This window comes from Symphalangus syndactylus, chromosome 4, assembly GCF_028878055.3.
Source record: "Symphalangus syndactylus isolate Jambi chromosome 4, NHGRI_mSymSyn1-v2.1_pri, whole genome shotgun sequence".
Classification (NCBI taxonomy): Eukaryota; Metazoa; Chordata; class Mammalia; order Primates; family Hylobatidae; genus Symphalangus; species Symphalangus syndactylus.
Window position 1 is genome coordinate 26,236,907 of NC_072426.2, and position 20,430 is coordinate 26,257,336.

At 37.6% G+C, this 20,430-nt stretch overlaps 1 protein-coding gene across 1 annotated transcript in view; it reads left to right on the forward strand.

The window, feature by feature from the left end:
- SGMS1 (sphingomyelin synthase 1) overlaps positions 1–6,825 on the forward strand; it is a 104,907-nt gene extending 98,082 nt beyond the window's left edge. The window contains exons 4-6 of the mRNA XM_055274325.2: positions 1,132–1,285; positions 4,397–4,563; positions 5,222–6,825. Coding sequence (XP_055130300.1) covers positions 1,132–1,285; positions 4,397–4,563; positions 5,222–5,401 — 501 coding nt within the window. The 3' untranslated portion in view covers positions 5,402–6,825. The remainder of the gene's footprint in view (positions 1–1,131; positions 1,286–4,396; positions 4,564–5,221) is intronic.
- The last annotated feature ends 13,605 nt before the right edge of the window (positions 6,826–20,430 follow it).

Here is a 20,430-nt window from a genome sequence, read left to right on the forward strand (position 1 = left end):
AAAGCTTTCCGTTTTTCAGTGTGGCTTTTGAAAAGTCTTATTCTAATGATCCTTCATATAAAGCTTGTTTTTAATCTCTGGAGGCTTTAGAGTCTCTTCTTAGTCCCCAGATTCTAAAATCCCATGATGCTGAGTCTTGATATGTAGATCTGTTTTCTTCCATTATGTTGAGCATTCAGTGATCTCTTTGGATTTGGAAATTTATATCCTCTGTGTGGTGTGCTCAGTCTGCCATTCTTTTTTTTTTTTTAAATTTCTCACACTTTACTGATGTATCATCCTTCCATTCTTAATCAGAAGTCTTGGTAATTTTTTGAAAGGAAATTATAATAAAACATGTTTCCCAAAGCTAGATTCTTATAAGTTAAATATTGAAAAGGGATCATGGTAATTAAATTGGACAACCAGAATTTAAAAGAGTACTAACAAGCATAAAATATGGACAGTCACACATTTTACTTGACCGAGCAAATAAAGGTTGCAATGAATGAGTTGTTCAAGCTATTTATTACTCTGGTGTCCAGCCCAGACTTGTATCATAGACAGGTAAATTAATTTATAATCTGGAAAATTATTCAGTGTTACCTACATAATTTGAGAAGATTAAAGGCACATCCCTTGTTTCACCATGATCCCTGAAAGTCCACATACCAAAAATATTCATATATTTGACTACCCAAACCTTTAGCTGCTTTAGCCAAGTTAGTAGGACAGTTGTCTTCTAGGCCAACCATGATAAAAATACATCTTTAAATTTTTCCTAGACTATAGATTTAAATTTTATTTTTCCCAAATGATAGTTATACTAAAGCAATTATTCAGTCAGATAGAAGTAGTGTTTCTCTGTCATTGTAATTTTTGAAAAACTGGGTAAACATCTACTGACATGTGCTTTAAAAAGGGCTAACTTTGGAAAGTCCTGAAGCCACATGATTCATCGGTAGGACCACCCCACCCCCCCACCCCAAGGGCTACTCTTGGAATGGTAAACGCTGAGTGGGCAAACTTCCTGGTGGGGATTTTATGTGTCTTAATATAAGCTTAATTCTGGATATGAATAGTAATCTTCGCACATTTTCATGTGGGCTTGTAATGAATCTTCTTTTTCTTCTTTTCTTTTTTTTCTGCCAGCTTTTTGGAGACTGGGAAGCCCAACTGCGAAGAATAATGAAGCTCATTGCTGGAGGTGGCTTGTCTATAACTGGCTCTCACAACATGTGTGGGGATTATCTGTACAGTGGCCACACGGTCATGCTAACACTCACCTACTTATTTATCAAAGAGTGTAAGTCTAAAAGACTTCCGTTGTAATTTCCTCACCTGCCATTTCTCATGAACTCTGGTCCTCTGGTAAAGCTCGTTTTCTGGAAAATCTGCTGAAGCAAGACTGGAGGCTTCAGGAGGGTCGCAGCTTCATCTCATCGCCATGCAACTGGCACCCAGGGAAATATGTGGTAGGATAGAACTGGTCTTCCTGAGGGCAAGGTGTCCTGGAGTGTCATCTCTAGTACTGGGGTGGAGGCAGTTCCAAGCACAGCCTGCAGGGTGTGTTATGAGCCAGTTATACAGCTGCTGTAAGGAGCCAGATGGAAATCTCAAAGGGACACAGAAATCCAGTATCAAGCCCGATTGGGTGATGGTAGATTATGTGTTGATGCAGCAACTATTTTTTCAGCACTTGGCACTATGCTACATGCCTGAGGGTACAGTGATGGGCCGGACTCATCCCTGTCCTCAACAAGGCCATGGGCTCAGGGCGGAGGCAGATACTAAATGGGAAATTTCCCTTAAGAAATGTACTTAAAATATTTTATTGAGAAATCACAAAATAATATTATAAATACCACATACATAGCTCAGATTTAATATATATTAGTATTTTGTCATATTTAATTCAGATAACCCTTTTAGAAAGGAAATGAAATGTTAATATATGATTAAAACCTTTTCATTCCTTTCCTATATCATTTCCATCCATTTTTTTATACTTGTGTATTATTGTTTTGTGGTTTTTAAAATTTATATACATAAATGGCATAATGCCATTTATATTCTTCTGCCACTATTTACCCTCAAATGATGTTTTTGAGATATGAGATTTTGGTCCATTCACTTTAATTGCTATTAATATTACAGTGCTAGAAATGAACCACACATTTTTATTCATTTCTCTACTTACGGAAAATTTTATTATCCTTAATATCACATTGTTAGAAACAGTCTGATAAGCATTATACAGGGGGTTTCCATGAAGAGCAATGGGTAGAACCAGGCTGCTGTGGTATCACAGAGGAGGGAGATGCTTTGCCTTCTGGAGGCGTCTTGGGAGCATGTGATACTCTCTGGAAGTTTAGGTGGTTGGAATTCAGAGTAGGGGAAATAATAAGAATGGACAGGTAAGTGGGAACCAGATCACAGGGGGTGCTTAAGCCATGAGAAGAGAGTCTGAACTCTCAGCTGATGGAGATCGGGTGCCCATTGAAGGGTTGTAACTAGTGGGACAGTGTCATTTGTCTTTGAAGAGAGAAAAATCACTCTTGCAGCAGCTTGCAGGATGGACTGGATGGGGGACCAAACTGGAGACCGGGAGAAAAGTTAGGAGATTGCTGCAGTAACAAAGGAAACTAGCCTGATGGCATCAGGGATGGAGAGAAGTGGCAGACACTTCAAGACATTAATAAAGAGAGTCAACAGATAACAGGATGGATTATGGGGTAGAGAAAACAGGTAGTGGACTGGGCCAAAGCCTAGTTTTGTTCTTGAAAAACTAAGATAAGGAAATACAGGAAGAGAAGAGAGATGCACTTCAGGGCACTGAGATAGAAAAGGGAGAATAGACGTTCCAATGCTCGTACTTAGTACGTGAGCAGATATAGTGAATTCTGGCAAGATCTATTCAGAATTGTCAGGGCATAATCTAGCCTTTGGACTGGAATGTAACTGGATGTGGACAGTGGGAATCACATAGGCCAGATGTCAGCAGCCCTGGGGGAGGGACTCCTGGCTCCTGCTGCCTGATACCTGAAATTCTTTAATGGGGTCAAGGCTTATCCATCTTGACAATAAGGCAATGTGTCATATTGAGAGGCAGAGGCCTTGGTACTATCACTTACTAGCTCTATGACCCTGGGAAGAAACTTTAACCTAAGTCTTAGTTTCCTCATGTTTAGAATGAGATATTCACATCTGCTTCATGGGGTGGGAAAAGTTTATGAACATTAAAATTAGATGGCATATATGGATACTAATAGAGTCACACAGAGACTGAATGGTAGCTGTTTCTTGTTTTTGTATTGTCAAGGTATCAAATACAAATATTACTAGAATATTCCTACCCTAACTGCTCCATTGAAAATTGCAAACTGCCCTTCACTCCCTATACTTCTGATCCCCCTTATCCAGCTCAACTTTATTATTTTTCCACAGCCTTTAACACCTAACATAATGTGTAAATTATTTATTATAAGTATTGTCTCTTATCTCTCTTCCCCACTAGGAAGGGATCTTCCCATGAAGGCAGGCTCCTTGCCTTTTTTATTCATTGATCCAGGTACCTAGAGCATTGCCTGTCCCTGGCATGTAAGAGGCTCAATGAATATTGGTTGAATGAATGACTGGTTCTTGGACCCATTGAGAATCCAGTAAAAGTCTGAACCTCTCATGCTGGTATAGAGAGTGTAGATCATATTCAAACAACATTTTGCCTAACACTGCAGAGCCTCTGAATCCCACAATTGAGAATCCAAGGTAGAAAGGCCTGCACTAATAGAAATTTTGATGTTTTTCTCAGGTAATTTCCCAAATGGGGATACAGACAAGTATTTATCTGACACCATTTGACCTTTGAGAAGGCACTTGAACTAGAATTCCCAGGCATCTGGATGCTTTGCTGCTTGTATTTGAGAAATGAAAATCTCAAAGACTTTCAGATTAGTGTATGGTTGCAGAACTTGGAAAGCAGTACAGTTAAATCAATTATGACTGCTTAGTCCTTGTATTAGGCTCTATGGACCAAAAGGTATTGATTTTTGTGTAGAGCATCAACCCCAAATTAGCTAGAGGTAAATTTAAATGTCAATAGACACTTTTTAAAAACGAAGCATGATGCATTAACCTGTCCTTATTTGATTAGAGTCATCTTTTAAACTCTATTTATGACTGTATGAATCAAGTAAGAACCAAATATGAATTACTATCACTAGTATAATCACATCATAAAAAGCTGTTTCTGTTCTAACCTTGGTTACAGATAAATGACAGCCCTTAGATTCACTAGATCTGTTTTCAGAAGGGAAGACTCAAGGTAATTGGATTCAGAAGCATTAGTAGAGGCATAATTGGGTGCCCTTAATGTCATTTGAATAATGGGACTATTGCAAATCTCTCCACCTTTCAGATTCCCCTCGGCGACTCTGGTGGTATCACTGGATTTGCTGGCTTCTCAGCATAGTTGGAATCTTCTGTATTCTCTTAGCGCATGACCACTACACTGTGGACGTGGTGGTGGCATATTACATCACCACGAGACTCTTCTGGTGGTATCACACTATGGCCAATCAGCAAGTGAGTTTCCCCCCTTTTGATTTTAGCTTCTATTGTTTCTGATTTGGTGTTGCTGGCTTGGGCAGGGTGCAAAGAACCCGTGGATGTCTTAAGTTTCTCTTTCTTAAGTGGTAATCAGCTAAGATTGTATTGTCTTTTGTGACACTGATTCTCTTCAGAATTAAGAATAAAAAATTTATTAATATAATGATGTAAGGAATTACTTCCTTCTAGAATAAGGAACACACTTTCATTGTCCATGAAAATGAAAAATATTTTCTAAGCTTGTGTCCCTCCTTGCTTGATTCGCTTTCCTATCCTCTTCTCCCTACCCTGGGCACATCACAAGCTTAATACTTAACATTTAATTAAGTGTTAACATTTTTAGCATAGAAGAGGAATACCTAAAAAGCTAACTGAGGTGTTTATTTATAGGCAAGAGATGAGTGAGCCATAAGTTCTCCTTGCCCTCCCAGAACTGGCGTTGTTTTTCTACTGAGATGTGGCTCATTTTGTAGATGAGTGTGGAGTGTAGAATGGTGATGAGAGAGAGAAGCTGGGATATGTGGGTGGACATGCAGGGCAGGTATGGAGTCCTTTGGGAATTTTAGCATGACAAGTATTTGAACTTAAAGTGAAAGATTGTAAGAAATGTGTTTATGTTTCTTTGTCATCCTAGGTGCTAAAGGAAGCTTCCCAGATGAACCTCCTGGCCAGGGTGTGGTGGTACAGGCCATTTCAGTACTTTGAAAAGAATGTCCAAGGAATTGTACCTCGATCTTACCATTGGCCTTTCCCCTGGCCAGTAGTCCACCTCAGTAGGCAAGTTAAATACAGCCGGCTGGTGAATGACACATAACAGCTGTACAAAGTGGGGAAAAGACAAATTGTCCGAAGTGCTAAGAACTCCATGAGAGAAGATGCCATAAAATAAACGCCTCCCTAATCCTATTATCTTTCAATGGTTACCTTGACTTAACCTATTGAGTTACCTGGTCAGCACTGTGATCTTTTTTTCTCTCCAAAGGACCTGCGTTGGACAACAATAAAGAAAAATTTAACCTATCACGCACTGTACACATTTCCTGTTCATAAGTTTGGGATTTACATAACCCGCAACCACCATGTTCCTTTGTATATGATGCAACAGCATAAATGTAAGCTTTTATATCATAAGTTCTGGTCTTTCCAGTCACATCTGGAAATAAAGCATATTATTTTCTTGGGAAAACATACTTTTCATATCTCTTGCCCCAAAGATTGGGCTGTAAGCCATTTTCTAGCAAATGTCTCTATGAAGGTTTCTAAGTACCTGAATGGGGTTTGATTCTAAAATCTTTCTACCTGTTGCACCGATATTCAAATAAAAATGATAGACACAGAAAGGTTTGGTAACTTTGGGTTTTGTAAAATCAGCAAAGACAGTGTTTCAAAAAGTGCAAAAAAAAAAAGATTCTGTTATAAAGTGATTTTCTAAGTATTTCCTAACTTTATTTTTCAAACTGATGTTATGAAAACCAAATTTAAAGATTTTTAACATGTCAGAGAGAAGAGAGTTAAAATTTAAAAGTGCATCTTGGGAGAGAAATTTGTCTATGTTTCTAGTGCCTTTCTTGTCTTGATTGTATGGTCAGTAGGCAATCTTAAATGTTTTTATTTAAAATAAAGTATTCCATGAAAATATAAATAGATGTATACACTACTAAATTTTGCATTTATAGCTAAATTGAATCAGAAGACTGCTTATGGTTTTAAAATTGTGATGACTTAAATAATGAGGTTGTTAATTAGAGTCAGAGCCTGTTCACATATTGTGATCAGGTAGCAATGACATGTACCACTTAAATTATTTTATCGTCAATTTGGTAGTTCGATTTTAACTACTCAATTAAAACAGCCATGAATATCTTTTCTTAAAGAGAGTTTTGAAAATGATCACTTACCTAAAACTTGAAAGATATGAATTAGTTATCCATACTCTCATGACAATTTTGTTGGTGAACAACAAAAAAGAGATCTATTTCTTTAAAAGATATTTGTGCAGAAACTGCATGTAACTCTAAGTTTTACTCCTAACATACATATGTTTGGGGAAGTATTCTATTCTATACTTGCCAATGTGGAGAACAAAATAGTTTTTTAAGAATGAAGAAGTATATATATCCATTCTGTATTTTACGTGCAGCAGAATTATCTTCCGTAGGATTTTTTTGTGTATTCACAAGGTGATATTTGTATTGTAAAACAATAACGGTGAAGGAAATAAAAAGGCTTTTAAAATTTTGTTTGTTTTAAATCTTTGTAAAGTTATTATTCCAGAGAGTATGCTGGTATCTTACAGTTTACCTAGATCATAAATTAATCAAAATGCACTTTTTAATAAAAACTGATACTTAAATGGCTGTTATTTCTACTGTGTTCACGTTCTTCACAGAAGTCATAAATGAAGCCATTAAAGCAAGATAGAAAATCAGTTTCAGGATTTCTTCATGGAGTGTTTCTGCTTGACATGGGACTTTTAATAATTATCTGGATATTTTTTTCTTGGAATTCCTTAAAATATATTCTAATCTTCAGTAAATTCTACAGTTTTTTAATATATAAAAAGAGTCACATGTAAGTGAAACTCAAACTTTAGAACAATGTTTACTAACATTTTGAATTCTCTAATTCTCAACCAAGTTGTTGTTTTTCCTATACCTGGCAGTAATATAGCTTCTCCAGTGTAGATGGAAAGGAAAAGTAAATCCAAAGTGAGAAATAGAGTAACAGTACTACGATAACCAGTGGTAATGGAAAATAACTATTTAAAAAGAAAAAAAGGTTATTATTATTTCTGATGTGGTGACTAAAGGAAAATGTCAACAGTGGAGATGTGTCTTTGATAAAGGATGTGTCAAGGAGGCTAGAAAGGTAAAAACCAGAGGCCAGGTGTGGTGGCTCACGCCTGTAATTCCGGCACTTTGGGAAGCCGAGGTGGGCTGATCACTTGAACCCAGGAGATTAAGACCAGCCTGATCAATATGAAACCCAGTTTCTACAAAAATTAACCCGGCACGGTGATACATGCCTGTAGTCCCAGCCTCTCAGGAGACAGGTGGGAGGATCACTTGAGGCCAGGAGACAGAGGCTGCAGTGAGCCATGACCATGCCACTGCACTCCAGCCCCAGCAAAAGAGTGAAACTCTATCTCCGAGAAAAAAAAAAAAAAGGAAATTAAAACCAGTAAACCTTTTCTTGTGTGGGGCTTTAAACTTGTGTATCAGACAGGGGAAATGTGATGGCCTCTTTAGGCAAATAGAGCCAAACCCTTGGATAGGTCTTTATTTAACTGTTATAGCCTTTCACTAACTTTGACTATTGGCTGCTGCCATATTGAAGGGAAAGTAAATTGAGTAAGTGGAAATGACATATTGGCACTTGCTAAAAATAGGATTTTTTTCCCTAAAAACCTAGAAATAATTATATAAAAATTTATTGTTATGAGTTTACATGCCACATATGTATCAAGAAATCCACTGCTGATTGTTCTTCATGGCTGACTACACTGATTCATGAATTGACAGATCTTCTGGGTCTCTAGTGTGCAAATCCCAGGAAGGACAAGGAGAAAGCTCATTTGTTCTAGAGAATCGTAGTACACTTGGTAAGGATTGCCTGTATAAGGACATGTGTTTTCTCAATGTCTTATTTATTTATTTTTTTTGGCTCACTTAAGTTAGACATTTTACATGTATTAGTTAACCCTCACACAACCACAAAGTGTAATTATTATTCCCATTTTACAGATATACCAACCAAAGTGACTCAGATACATTAAATAACTTGCCCAAGGGCATGGAACTGGTAACTGGTAAAAATCCTATTGGAACCCAAGTTTCCACCCTCCCCCACCAATACTGTGAGCTTTCATAAACTCTTCAGTAAGAGTCTGCAGTGAGAGAAACCTATGCCTATGGTGGTAAAGCATACTCTCACTATGGACTGAGGAGCAGGAAATTTACACCATAAGATGTGAGAGGAAAATTTGATTTCCTAATTGCTATATGTTTTATTTGTATCCCAAGCACATGCCAAATTTTGATCAATTTGATAAATCTCATAATAAATACCTCATACAATGGAAATGCATGCCAACCTTAATTTGACCACCAATATACAAAAAGTCAACCAGATTTCTGAATTTATTAGAAAACAATGTGCTGCTTGGATCACTAGATATTGACTAGATATCAGTAGATATTGACATCCTTTATTTTTTTTTTTTTCTCCCTGTGGTCAAGAAACAATTTGAACAAATCAAAGCTGTTGACTTGGTATTCTGCTTATCAGCACCTTAAAATACTTATCCATCTCCTAGTTTACAGTACAAGTCAGAAGGAAATTAAATGACCTTTCACATTTAAAGTGATAGTTGATATAACTGAATGAATATCTATCATGTTTGTAACTCTTTTCTGTTTGTTGCATTTGTCCTGTCTTCATCCCCTCCTTTTTCTGTCTTCCCTTAGTTTTGAACAATTTATGATTCTATTTTATCTCTTAGCATACCAGTTATTCTTTTTACGAATTTTTAAATGGTTGCCCTAGAGTTTACAATATAAACTTTTTTCCAAATACAAACCTACCTTCAAGTGTAGTGTAGGCATTTTCTGACAACACATTCCCAATTTCTCATTTCTGCCCTTAGAACATTGCTGTCATTCATTTCACTTGTCCATATGGCATAATCACTCAACACATTATTACGTTTATTACTTTGAACAAGCAATTGCCTTACAGATCAATTAAGAACAATTAAAGATTTTGTTCATCTTCACTTATTTATTCTCTGAGCTTTTCTTATGTAGTTCAAGCTTCTAACCAACATCATTTTCATTTTGCCTGAAGAACTTCCCATTTCTTGCAGGGCAGGTTGGCTGGCTTTTTTCTTTCAACATTTTAAATATTTCACTCCACTTTCTTCTGGCTTACCTAGTTTCTTACAAGAAGTCTGCCATAATTTTATTCTTTTCTTCTATAGGTAATACGTTTTTTCTCTCACTTCTTTCAAAAATTTCTCTTTGTCTTTGCCTTTCTACAGATTGAATATGAAATGTGTAGGTGTAGATTTTTTTTGGTGGGGGTGGTATTTATTTTTGGTGTTCTCTGAGCTTCCTGGGTCTGTGGTTTGGTGTCTGTCATTAATTTCGAAAAGTTGTCAGTCATTATTCTTTCTTCTCTGCTTTCCCTTTCTTTTGTTTCTGATACTCCCATTATGATAAGTTACACATTTTGAAATTGTCCCACAGTTCTTGGATGTTTGCCTCCCACTCTTTTCTGTTTGATAGGTTTCTATTGACCTATCTTCAAGCTCACTGATACTACTCTCTTTGGCCATGTTTGTTCTAATGATGAGCCCATCGAAGGCATTCTTCATTTCTGTTACAATGTTGACTATTTCCAGCAGTTTCTTTTGGTTCTTAGCTCCAAATTCTTCTGCTATATTTGTAGCCCTGCCTTTTGACTTGGGCTTCCCTAAGTAGTCCTCCTCAGAGAGGGTCTGTGTCGTGTATCTCTTTTAACTGTAATCCACTATTTTTCTTGTTGGAGCTCTATTGGTGTGGTGGTTAGATGTTGGATGGGGGAGAGTTTAACCATATGATTGAATCTCAGTTTTTCAAGACTTTTTTTGTTGATACACAATATGGGCTACATGTGATATATTGCTGCATGCATAGAATGAGTAATGATCAAGTCAGGGTATTTAGGATATCACTTCAAGTATTTACTGTTTCTGTGTCTTGGGAACATTTCAAGTCCTCTCTTCTAGCTATTTTGAAATATACATTATTGTTAACCATAATCACGCTATAAACATTAGAATTTATTCCTTCTATCTAACTGTATGTTTGTACCCATTAACCAAACTGTCTTCACCCCACTTACCCTTCTCTGCCTCTGGTATCCATTTTTCTCTCTATCTTCAAAAGATCAACTCCTTTAGCTCCCACTAATGAGTGAGAACATGCAATATTTGTATTTTGGTGTCTGGCTTATTTAACATAATGATCTCCAGTTCCATCCATTGCAGCAAATGTCATCATTTCATTCCTTTCTGTGGCCAAATAGTATTCCAGTGCGTATATATACCACATCTTCTTTATACATTTGTCCATTGATGAATACTGAGGCTGACTCTATATTGTTGCTATTGTGAGTAGTGCTCCAATAAACACATAAGTGCAGGTATCTTTTTCATATACTGATTTCTTTTCTTTTGGATAAATAAATACCCAGTAGTGGGATTGGTGGATCATATGGTATTTTTTTTATCTTTTTCAGTAATAGTCATTCTAACTGTGGTAAGAGGATTAGCAATGTTGAGCTTTTTTTCATATACCTGTTGGCCATTGTATGTCTTCTCCTTTGAGAAATCTCAATTCATGCCCTTTGCCCACTTTTTAATGGTTTTTTTTTTTTTTTTTTTTTTTTTTTTTTTTTTTTTTTACTGTTCAGCTGTCTGCGTTCCTTGTGTATTCTGGATGTTAGTCTCTTGTTGGATGAATAGTTTGCAAATATTTTTCTCCCATTTAGCAGGTGGTGTCTTCACTCTGTTGATTGTTTCCTTTGCTATGCAGAGCCTTTTAGTTTGATATAGTCCCATTTGTCTATTTTTGGTTTTGTTGTCTGAGCTTTTGTGGTCTTAGCTATAAAATCTTATGTTTAAGTCTTTAATCCATCTTATTTCTGTATACAGTTAAAGATACAGGTCCAGTTCCATTCTTCTACATATAGATATCCGATTTTCCCAGGACCACTTATTGAAGGCGTCCCTTCCCCAGTGTATGTTTTTCACACATTTGTAGAAAATTAACTGTCTCTAAATATGTGGATTTATTTCTAGATTCTCTATTTCATTACATTACTCTATGTGTCTGTTATTATATCCAAATCATGTTGTTTTGGTTACTATATCCATGTAATGTATACTGAAATAAGATAATATAATGCCTTCAGCTTTGTTCTTTTTGCTCAGAATTGCTTTGACTATTCAGGCTCTATTTTGGTTTCATATGAATTTTAGGATTGTTTTTTCTATTACTGTGAAAAATGACATTGGTATTTTGATAGAGATTACATTGAATCTGCAAATTGCTTTGAGTTAATATCATTTTAATGGTATTAATTCTTCTGATCCATGAGCATGGGATGTCTTTTCACATTTTTGTATCCTGTTCAATTTCTTACATCGGAGATTTGTAGTTTTTCTTGTAGCGATATTTTACCTCCTTAGATAAATTTATTCCTAGAGATTTCATTTATTTTTTTGTAGATATTGTAAACGGAATTGCCTCCTTGATTTCTTTCTCAACTAGTTCATTATTGGTATGAACTAGTTGTTACTGACTTTTGTATGTTGATTTTGTATCCTGTAAGTACTGAATTTTTCAGATTTAAGAGTTTGTTGTCTTTAGGTTATTCTAGATATAAGATTATATCATCAGCAAAGAGGGACAAATTGACTTCCTCTTTTCCAATTTGGATGCCTTTTATTTCTTTTACCTGATTGCTTGGACTCCCAGTAGCATGTTGAATAAGAGTGAAGAAAATGGGCATCCTTGTCTTGTTCCAGTTCTTAGAGGAAAAGCTTTTCTCCATTCAGAATGATGTTAGCTGTGGATTTGTCATATATGGCCTTTATTATGTTGAGGTATGTTCATTCTATGCTTGGTGTTTAGACTTTGTATGATGAAGGGATGTCGAATTGTATCAAACACTGTTTCTGCATCTATTGAGATGATCATATGGTTTTTGTTTTTCCTTTTTTCATTGTGATGTATCCTGTTTATTGATTTGCCTATGTTGGACCATCTTTGCATCCGTGGAATAAGTTCTACTTGATCATGGTGTATTATCTTTTTGATATGCTATTGGATTCAGTTTGCTGATTTTTTTGAGGATTTTTGCATCAATGATCATCAAGGATACTGGCATGTAGTTTTTCTTTTTTTTTGCATCCTTGTCTGGTTTTAGTATCAAGGTAATGCTGGCCTCATAGAATGAGTTGGAGAGAATTCCCTCCTCTTCAATTTTTTAGAATAGTTTGAAGAGGATTGTTGTTAATTTTCCTTGGTAAATTTGGTAGAATTCCACAATGAAACTGTTCAATTCTGGGCTTTTCTTTGTTGGGAGACTTTTTATTACTGATTCAGTCTCATTACTTCTTTTTTGATCTGTTCAAGTTTTTCATTTTTTAATGATTCAGTCACAATAGGTTGTATGTGCTCAGAAATGTATCCATTTCTTCTGGGTTTTCTAGTTTGTTAGTATATAGTGGTTCATAATAATCTCTGATGATCTTTTGTATTTCTGTGGTGTCAGTTGTAATGTCTCTTTTTCCATTTCTGATTTCGTTTATTTGGGTCTTTGTCTCTTGGTTAGTTTATCAAATGGTTTGATTTTGTTTGCTTTTTCAAAAAACCAACTTTTTGTTTTATTGAATCTTTGCCTTTGTTTGTTTTTGGGGGGGATTCTATTTTGCTTAGATCTGCTCTGATCTTCATAATCTATTTCATACTACTAATCTTGGGTTTGGTTTCTTCTTGCTTTAGTAGTTTCTTGAGGTGCATCCTTAGATTGTTTATTTTAAATCTTTCTGCGCCAGGCGCGGTGGCTCACGCTTGTAATCCCAGCACTTTGGGAGGCCGAGGCAGGCAGATCACGAGGTCAGGAGATTGAGACCATGGTGAAACCCCGTCTCTACTAAAAATACAAAAAATTAGCCGGGCGTGGTGGCAGGCGCCTGTAGTCCCAGCTACTCGGAGAGGCTGAGGCAGGAGAATGGCGTGAACCCGGGAGGCGGAGCTTGCGGTGAGCCGAGATTGCGCCACTGCACTCCAGCCTGGGCCACAGAGCAAGACTCCGTCTCAAAAAAAATAAAAATTAAAAATAAAAAATAAATCTTTCTGCTATTTTGCTGTAGGTGTTTATTGCTATACATTTCCCTGTTAGCACTGCTTTTGCTGTATCTCATAAGCTTTGATATGTTGTGTCTCAATTCTCATTTGTTCCAAGAATTTTTAAAAATTTCCTCCTTAATTTCTTCCTTGACCCAGTGGTCATTTAGGAGCACGTTGTTTATTTTCTATGTATTTGTACAATTTCCAAAGTTTCTTTTGTTATTAATTTCTAGTCTTATTTCATTGTGATCTGAAAAGATTCTTGATAGGATTTCAATGTTTAAAAATTTGTTGAGACTTGTTTTGTGTCCTACATATGGCCTGTTCTGGGGAGTGTTCCATATGCAGATGAGAAGAATATGTATTCTATACCTGTTAAATGAAGTGTTCTGTAAATATCTTAGGTTCATTTATTTTAATGTGGTTTAAATCCAAAGTTTCCTTGCTAATTTTCTATCTAAATGATCTGTCTAATGCTGAGAGTGAAGTCCCCAACTATTATTGCATTAGATTCCATTCCTTTAGATCTAATAATATTTGCTTCATATATCTAAGTATTCTGGTCCTGGGTGCCTATGTTTAGAATTGTTATATCCTCTTGCTAAGTTGTCAAAAATGGTAAATAGTTACAAAGAAGGTCATTATATAATGATAAAGGGATTGGCCTTTTGGTTTCTATTTGCATGGAATATCTTCTTCCATTCCTTTACTTTTGGTCTGTATGTGTCTTTACATTAAGATGAGTTTCTTGTAGGCAGCATATAGTTGTGTCTTGTTTTTTAAATCATTCAGCCAGTCTATAGCTTTTTTTTTTTTTTTTTTTTTTGAGACGGAGTCTCGCTCTGTGGCCCAGGCTGGAGTGCAGTGGTGCGATCTTGGCTCACTGCGAGCTCTGCCTGCTGGGTTCACGCCATTCTCCTGCCTCAGCCTCCCGAGTAGCTGGGACTACAGGTGCCCACTGCCACGCCTGGCTAATTTTTTGTATTTTTAGTAGAGACAGGGTTTCACCATGTTAGCCAGGATGGTCTCAATCTCCTGACCTCGTGATCTGCCCATCTTGGCCTCCCAAAGTGCTGGGATTACAGGCATGAGCCACCACACCCGGCCCAGTCTATATCTTTTAACTGCAAAGTTTAATCATTTTCATTCGAGGTTGTTCTTGATGTGTGAGGGCTTATCCTTGTCATTTTATTCATTAATTTTGGTAGTTTTGTATATCGTTTGTTTCTTTCTTATTCTATATCATTGTGGCTTGGTGGTTTTCTGTAGTGGTAATATTTGAGCTCTTTCTCTTCCTCATTTGTGTCTTTGCCCTACCAGTGAGTCTTATACTTCTATGTGTTTTCATGATGGTAGATACTGTCTTTTTGTTTTCACATGTAGAACTCACTTAAGCATTTCTTGTAGGACCACCCTAGTGGTGTGAATTCCCTCCACTATGTTTGTCTGGGGAAAATTTCATTTCTCCTTCATTTATGAAGGATAGCTGTGCTAAGTATAGTATCCTTTGTTGGCAATTTTTTTCTTTCAGCACTTGGACTATTTTCCATCTCTCCTGGACTGTAAGGTTTCTGGTGAGAAATCTCTGTTACTCTGATGGGGATTCCCTTATAAGTGACTAAATGCTTTTCCTCTTGCTGTTTTTAGAATTCTCTCTTTGACTTTTGACAGTTTATTATAATGTGCTGTGGAGAAGACCTTTTTGAATGATAATATCTATATGGGGATCTCTGAGCTTCCTGTATATGGCTGTCTAAATCTCTTGCTAGAGTTGGAAAGTTTTCAGCTATTATTTAATTAAGGACATTATCTAACCCTTTCATTTGTTCTTCACCTTCTGGAACACTGAAAATTTGAATCTTTGGTTGCTTTATGGTGTCCCATATGTCACATAGGCTTTGTTCATTCTTTTTAAATTTTTCTCTTTATTTTTGCCTGACTGGGTTATTTGAAAAGACCTGTCTCTATGTTCTGAAATGTTTTCTTCTGCTTGATTTAGCCTATTGTTGAAGCTTTCAAATTTTGTATTTCATTAATTGAATTCCTCAGTTCCAGAATTTCTGTTTGGTTATTTTTTATGATATCTCTCTCTTTTGTAAATTTCTCTTTCATATCCTGAATACTGAATTGTTTTTCTGATTTGTTTTGCTTTTTGAGTTATTTTGTATCTTAATGAGCTTCTTTAGTATCATTTTGAATTTTTTATCTAGGATTTTATACTTTTTTATTGGAATCTGTTGCTGGAGAATTATTGTGTTCCTCTGGAGGTGTCATATTTCATTGCCTTTTTATGCTTCTTCTATCCTTACATTGGTATCTGTGCATCTGGTGTAACAGTCACTTCTTAAAATTGTTTGCACTTGCCTTTTAGTTGGGAATGACTTTTTCCTGAAGGTGTATCTACAGTATTGGTTGAGTAGGGCACTTTGGCTTTGATTCTGGGTATATGCAGTAGTATAATCTCTGTATAACTTATTTGGCTATAAACACCACCAGTAGTGTCTGATTTACTCAGTGGTTTAGAATACTGTTAGTGAAGGCTGTGGTAAAGTGTTGCTGGAGACAGGGACAGCAGTTGAGCCTGTGCTTAGGCCCCAGTGGTGGCAGCAGTAAGCCAAGCATGCCTATCCTTGCAGGGCAGCATATGTTGACCCTGGTGTTAATGGGTCCAGGGGGACTGATTCTTGGACCCCCACAGGTGGCCATCTCAGGTGCCAGCAGTTGCAGAAGTGGGCCAGGTGCCTGGGCAGCAGGTGTGGAATGGGCAATGGCAGTAGCAGTGGTGAGAGAATCCTCTGACTTCCAAGCAGCCTGTACTGGTGGTGCTGGTGGCTGCAATGGGCTGGGTAGGCCAGTCTCCAGGCCTTTAGGTGGCATTTAGTGGTGCATACCAGCTGTGGTGTTAGCAGCAGATTTAGTGGGCCTATCCTCAAAAGCCTGGAAGGCATGCTTAGATACCAACAATGTTTGATGCGGCGGGGGAATCCCAGGCCCCTAGATGTGCTTGGGCATGGGGGTGGGTGGATCCAGGCTAAGCGCACCTGTTCTCGGGCCCCCAGTGGTGTGTGTGGTAATGGGCTATGGTAGGCAGGGGCAGGGCAATCACCAGGCTCTTGGAGGAATGCTTAGGTTGGAATGGCAACAGCTGTGCTGTGGCTCTGCTCCTGGGGAGGAGAGGGTTGCTTTCAGTGGCAGTAGAAGAAGCATAAACAGGCAGCTAAGGAGCACACTCTTTGGCCACAGTTGGCAGCCATATAAACAGAGTAGGCTTTCCTTAGGGCATTTTTCAATGCATGATGGCTCATACTTTGGCCCTGGCAGTGCCAGAAGCAGCAGCTCCCTGCTGTGTGTGTGGGATGTCAATGGGGCTCCAGGGATGTGAAGTGCAGGGGATGCTGGGCCCCAGGGCATTCTGGTGGAGACTGTGCTCTCAAAATAGTGCTTTGCTATAGCTGCTTAGTACTGGGGGTGGGCATGGGACCTGGTGTGAGCTTCCTTTCTGGAGCAATTCCATCAAGAAATCTCCAGGTAGCTCCCTATGTTAGTCTCAGGGCCTGTGTGGGTTGAAGGGCTCTCCTGTGGAAAGAATTGCAGGAGTCTGTGGTGGGAATGTGAACTGCTGGGAGTTACTCGCTTTCTCTTTCACCGCAATTGGGAGATTCTTCAGTTCCCCAGCTGAGCATGCTGCCTCACTTTCTTCTCCTCCCTTGCCTTATATGTTTCCTGTCACTTCTCTGTTGAATTCCAGTGTTCTCTTGTAGGTGACCTGTCCAAAGTATGATTACATACTCACTATTTTGGTTCTTGTTTGTGGGGGAGGCAAGTACCAGCTGCCTCTGGTCAGCCATCTTAAAACCATGTCATGAATCTGTCTTTTAGTGGGTCTGTTTCTCCAGGCTTGACCTTCACGAGTGTGGTAGTAAACCCACTCCTCTTATCCTCTACTCCACATAAATTCCATGACTGCAGAATTCTTTGTCTGCTTCCTTGAAGCCTTGATGCCTGCTGATGGTTTTTTCTCCCTAAGTCACATGGGAAGACTAGAAAGGGCTAAAGTACAACGAGCAGCCTCCAGTAATTTGTCAGTTACCATGTAGATGTTCTTATTAGTTTATGGCTCTAGCGGCTTCCGCTCCATGTAAGCAGATCTTGGCCATGACTCTGAATGCAACTATCTCTCCAGATTTTGGAACAGTGGTTGTATCTATGACCTCATTTCTGTGATGGGTCCAAAAAAACTTGTTTTGCAGTTTGTTCAGCTTCTTCCTATGGCAAGGATGATAGTGATAACTCCCAAGCTCTTTAAATGTTGAAGCTGAAACCAGAAGACCTTGATGACACAGTTTGCATGGTCAAATAAATTTGGGAAATAATAAGCAGTTATTGGCAGAGTATCCTTAATGACTAGGTACACAAATTTATGTCCTAACGACAGTTGAACTATAAGTCGTTATCAGTCTGCTTTAATGGCTTCCAACTCTCAACACAAAAGATGTCCAGAAGAACATGAAAAAAATTAGCATTGAAGTGGAAAATGGAGGCGCTTCATTCAGTTATCTTCTAATTAACATTACAATGGGAACTTTGAGGCCATTCTTTAGGTTTCTTAGCTGTAAGACTTGTCGGAGTCATTAATGTGCTAATGTGCATTGTGACTCTCCTGGAGAGGACCCAGGATGCAGCTGTATGCAAGTCTAAGTGTCTAATGGACAACTATTAATTTACACAAGGCAGTTTCAGCTATACTGCTCTATGAAAATGCATGTTCTTGAAATAACTTTATCAGGGAAAAAATAGTACCTCTCAAGGGAGCAAGTTGAAAATGGAACCCCAATATACCTTATAACAATGAATATATGCTGAAGTGTAGTAACATGTCAAAAACGGCAAGTTCCATCCTCTGAGGTAGCTTCCTTTGTGGTGGGGTTCTTAGTTCTGCAAACAGCCAGATATTTGGGGGTGCCTATGGCAGTGTTGTTTTTATTTTTACTTCAGAATACATCAGAGTGTTTTGTGGGCACTTGAATCTCTGGGTGTCAGTTTTGATCTTTCCTTCTGAATTGTGAAAAGGCAGAAATGGATCTGCCTTTTTAATTGGCATGGAGTATCTCTGGTACAGAATCAAAATATAAGTCATCACGCTGAGGTGCTGCATTTTTATCAGACACTCAGTTGTAATTCTTATAACCCATACGGAATCTTATGAAGGATAGCTTCCAGTCACTTCCTCCAAGATATTCTATACCGCCACCATCACCACACCAACTGTCCCAATCAGGCCAGAGCATCAAGTGTGGCTCTTTTAATAGTCATTGAATAATAATCCATCTTTTAAGTGAATCAAACCAACAAAATCTCATTGAAGAGGGTCCATATGTTTACTACATACTATATTACATCACATAGGCAGAGATTTTTCTTAGCCTTCATGTGAAGTAGAACTGAATTTTCTTCTCTGCAACTGATTCTCTTTCATGGACATTAAATTTTATACTGATTGTGTTGTGTTTTTTGCTTTGGTGTTTGGGAAACTGAGTCTAATTTATTGTCCATTCTTAACAACTATACCGAATTTTAGTGTAGGTATTTGTGCTCTTGGTATTATCTTTTTTTTTCTATTTTTCTCTTTTGCCCCAATTTCTATTAGTCTTTGTTTAATAAAAAACTTTTGTGGAAATAAGTTGAGGTCAATGCTATACTGATGTATAATTCATTTCTCAGAGGCTGTCAAGCATTTTGATGGATCAAATATTCACTCTCACTAGGCCTCTGTGGATTGTCCCTGCATGAGTGATAAGGGTCTCCATTGTGATGATGGATTGGAACATGGCACTACTTCTTGGCTCTGTGACACCCCAATTACACCAGGCTTTTCATGGAAGGTTGATTGATAGTGAGAGTAGAACATTATTTTGTGGTTTGTGGTTTTTGGGTTTTCTTTCAAGGTGATAAATTTAAAATCTGGTTAGGGGTTTATTAAAAAAAAAATCTTTGACATCACGTGCTGGAGCCCTAAGTATTGGCCAGCTCCAAGCATGACACCTTACCAGTAGCCTTTAGCATCCCCTTGTGGCTAATTTTGTAGAGCACTTGTAAATACACCTCTTCATTGGTTTTTTATGGCTATGGATTGTTCTACTGTTTTTCTTTTGGAGGGTGGAGTGGTTGTAATCTTTGATTTTTGCTTTCCTAATCCTTGTATTAGTTTGCCTCACAGGCCCTTGGGATTTCACAAATTATCTTCAGTTGCATTCTTGGGTAATAAAGGAATAAAAATGGGCTGACAATAAGGAATGTCCAAGATTGAGGCTGACCATAGAACCCTGTGAATTTCAAGGCTAATCTTTCATTCGTTCGCTTATACATTAATCATCCCCTCTTCTCTTCACCTCCCTCCATTCATTCAGCAAACGTTTTTGTGTTAGCACTGGGAGCTGGTGTCAAACAAAGTAGACAAGGGTGCCTGCCTTCATAAAAACTTACAGCCTGGGCTATTTTCAAAGGATAGTAAAGGAAATCTCAATCAATGAGGACTCTACCAAATTAGATTATTTCGACTTTAAGAAAAGAAACTATGAGAAATATAAATAGATAGATGAAATTATTTCCTCCTTAAAAACAGTTTCTCTCAGAAATGCCATTGGCTTGCTCTTGAACTTTGATGCCTTGTATATGTTTATGTATATGTCTTTAGCATTGGATGAAGAGCATTAATATTCAGACATTGGAATCTCTTCTAGTCATCAAGGAAATAATTAAAAGCTTCCCTCTGCTCTGTTTCCAAAAGTGTAAAATAGGTATTTTAGAAAGACTTTTCTGTTTAAAAAAGGTTTGCTGAATAAGCCCTATTTAAATTAGAAATTTCAATTACTCAGAATGTCTCATTAACCCAAGTTTTTAATTGAGAATTTATGAAATGACCTGAAAGAAACTTCCAGATTAAGCC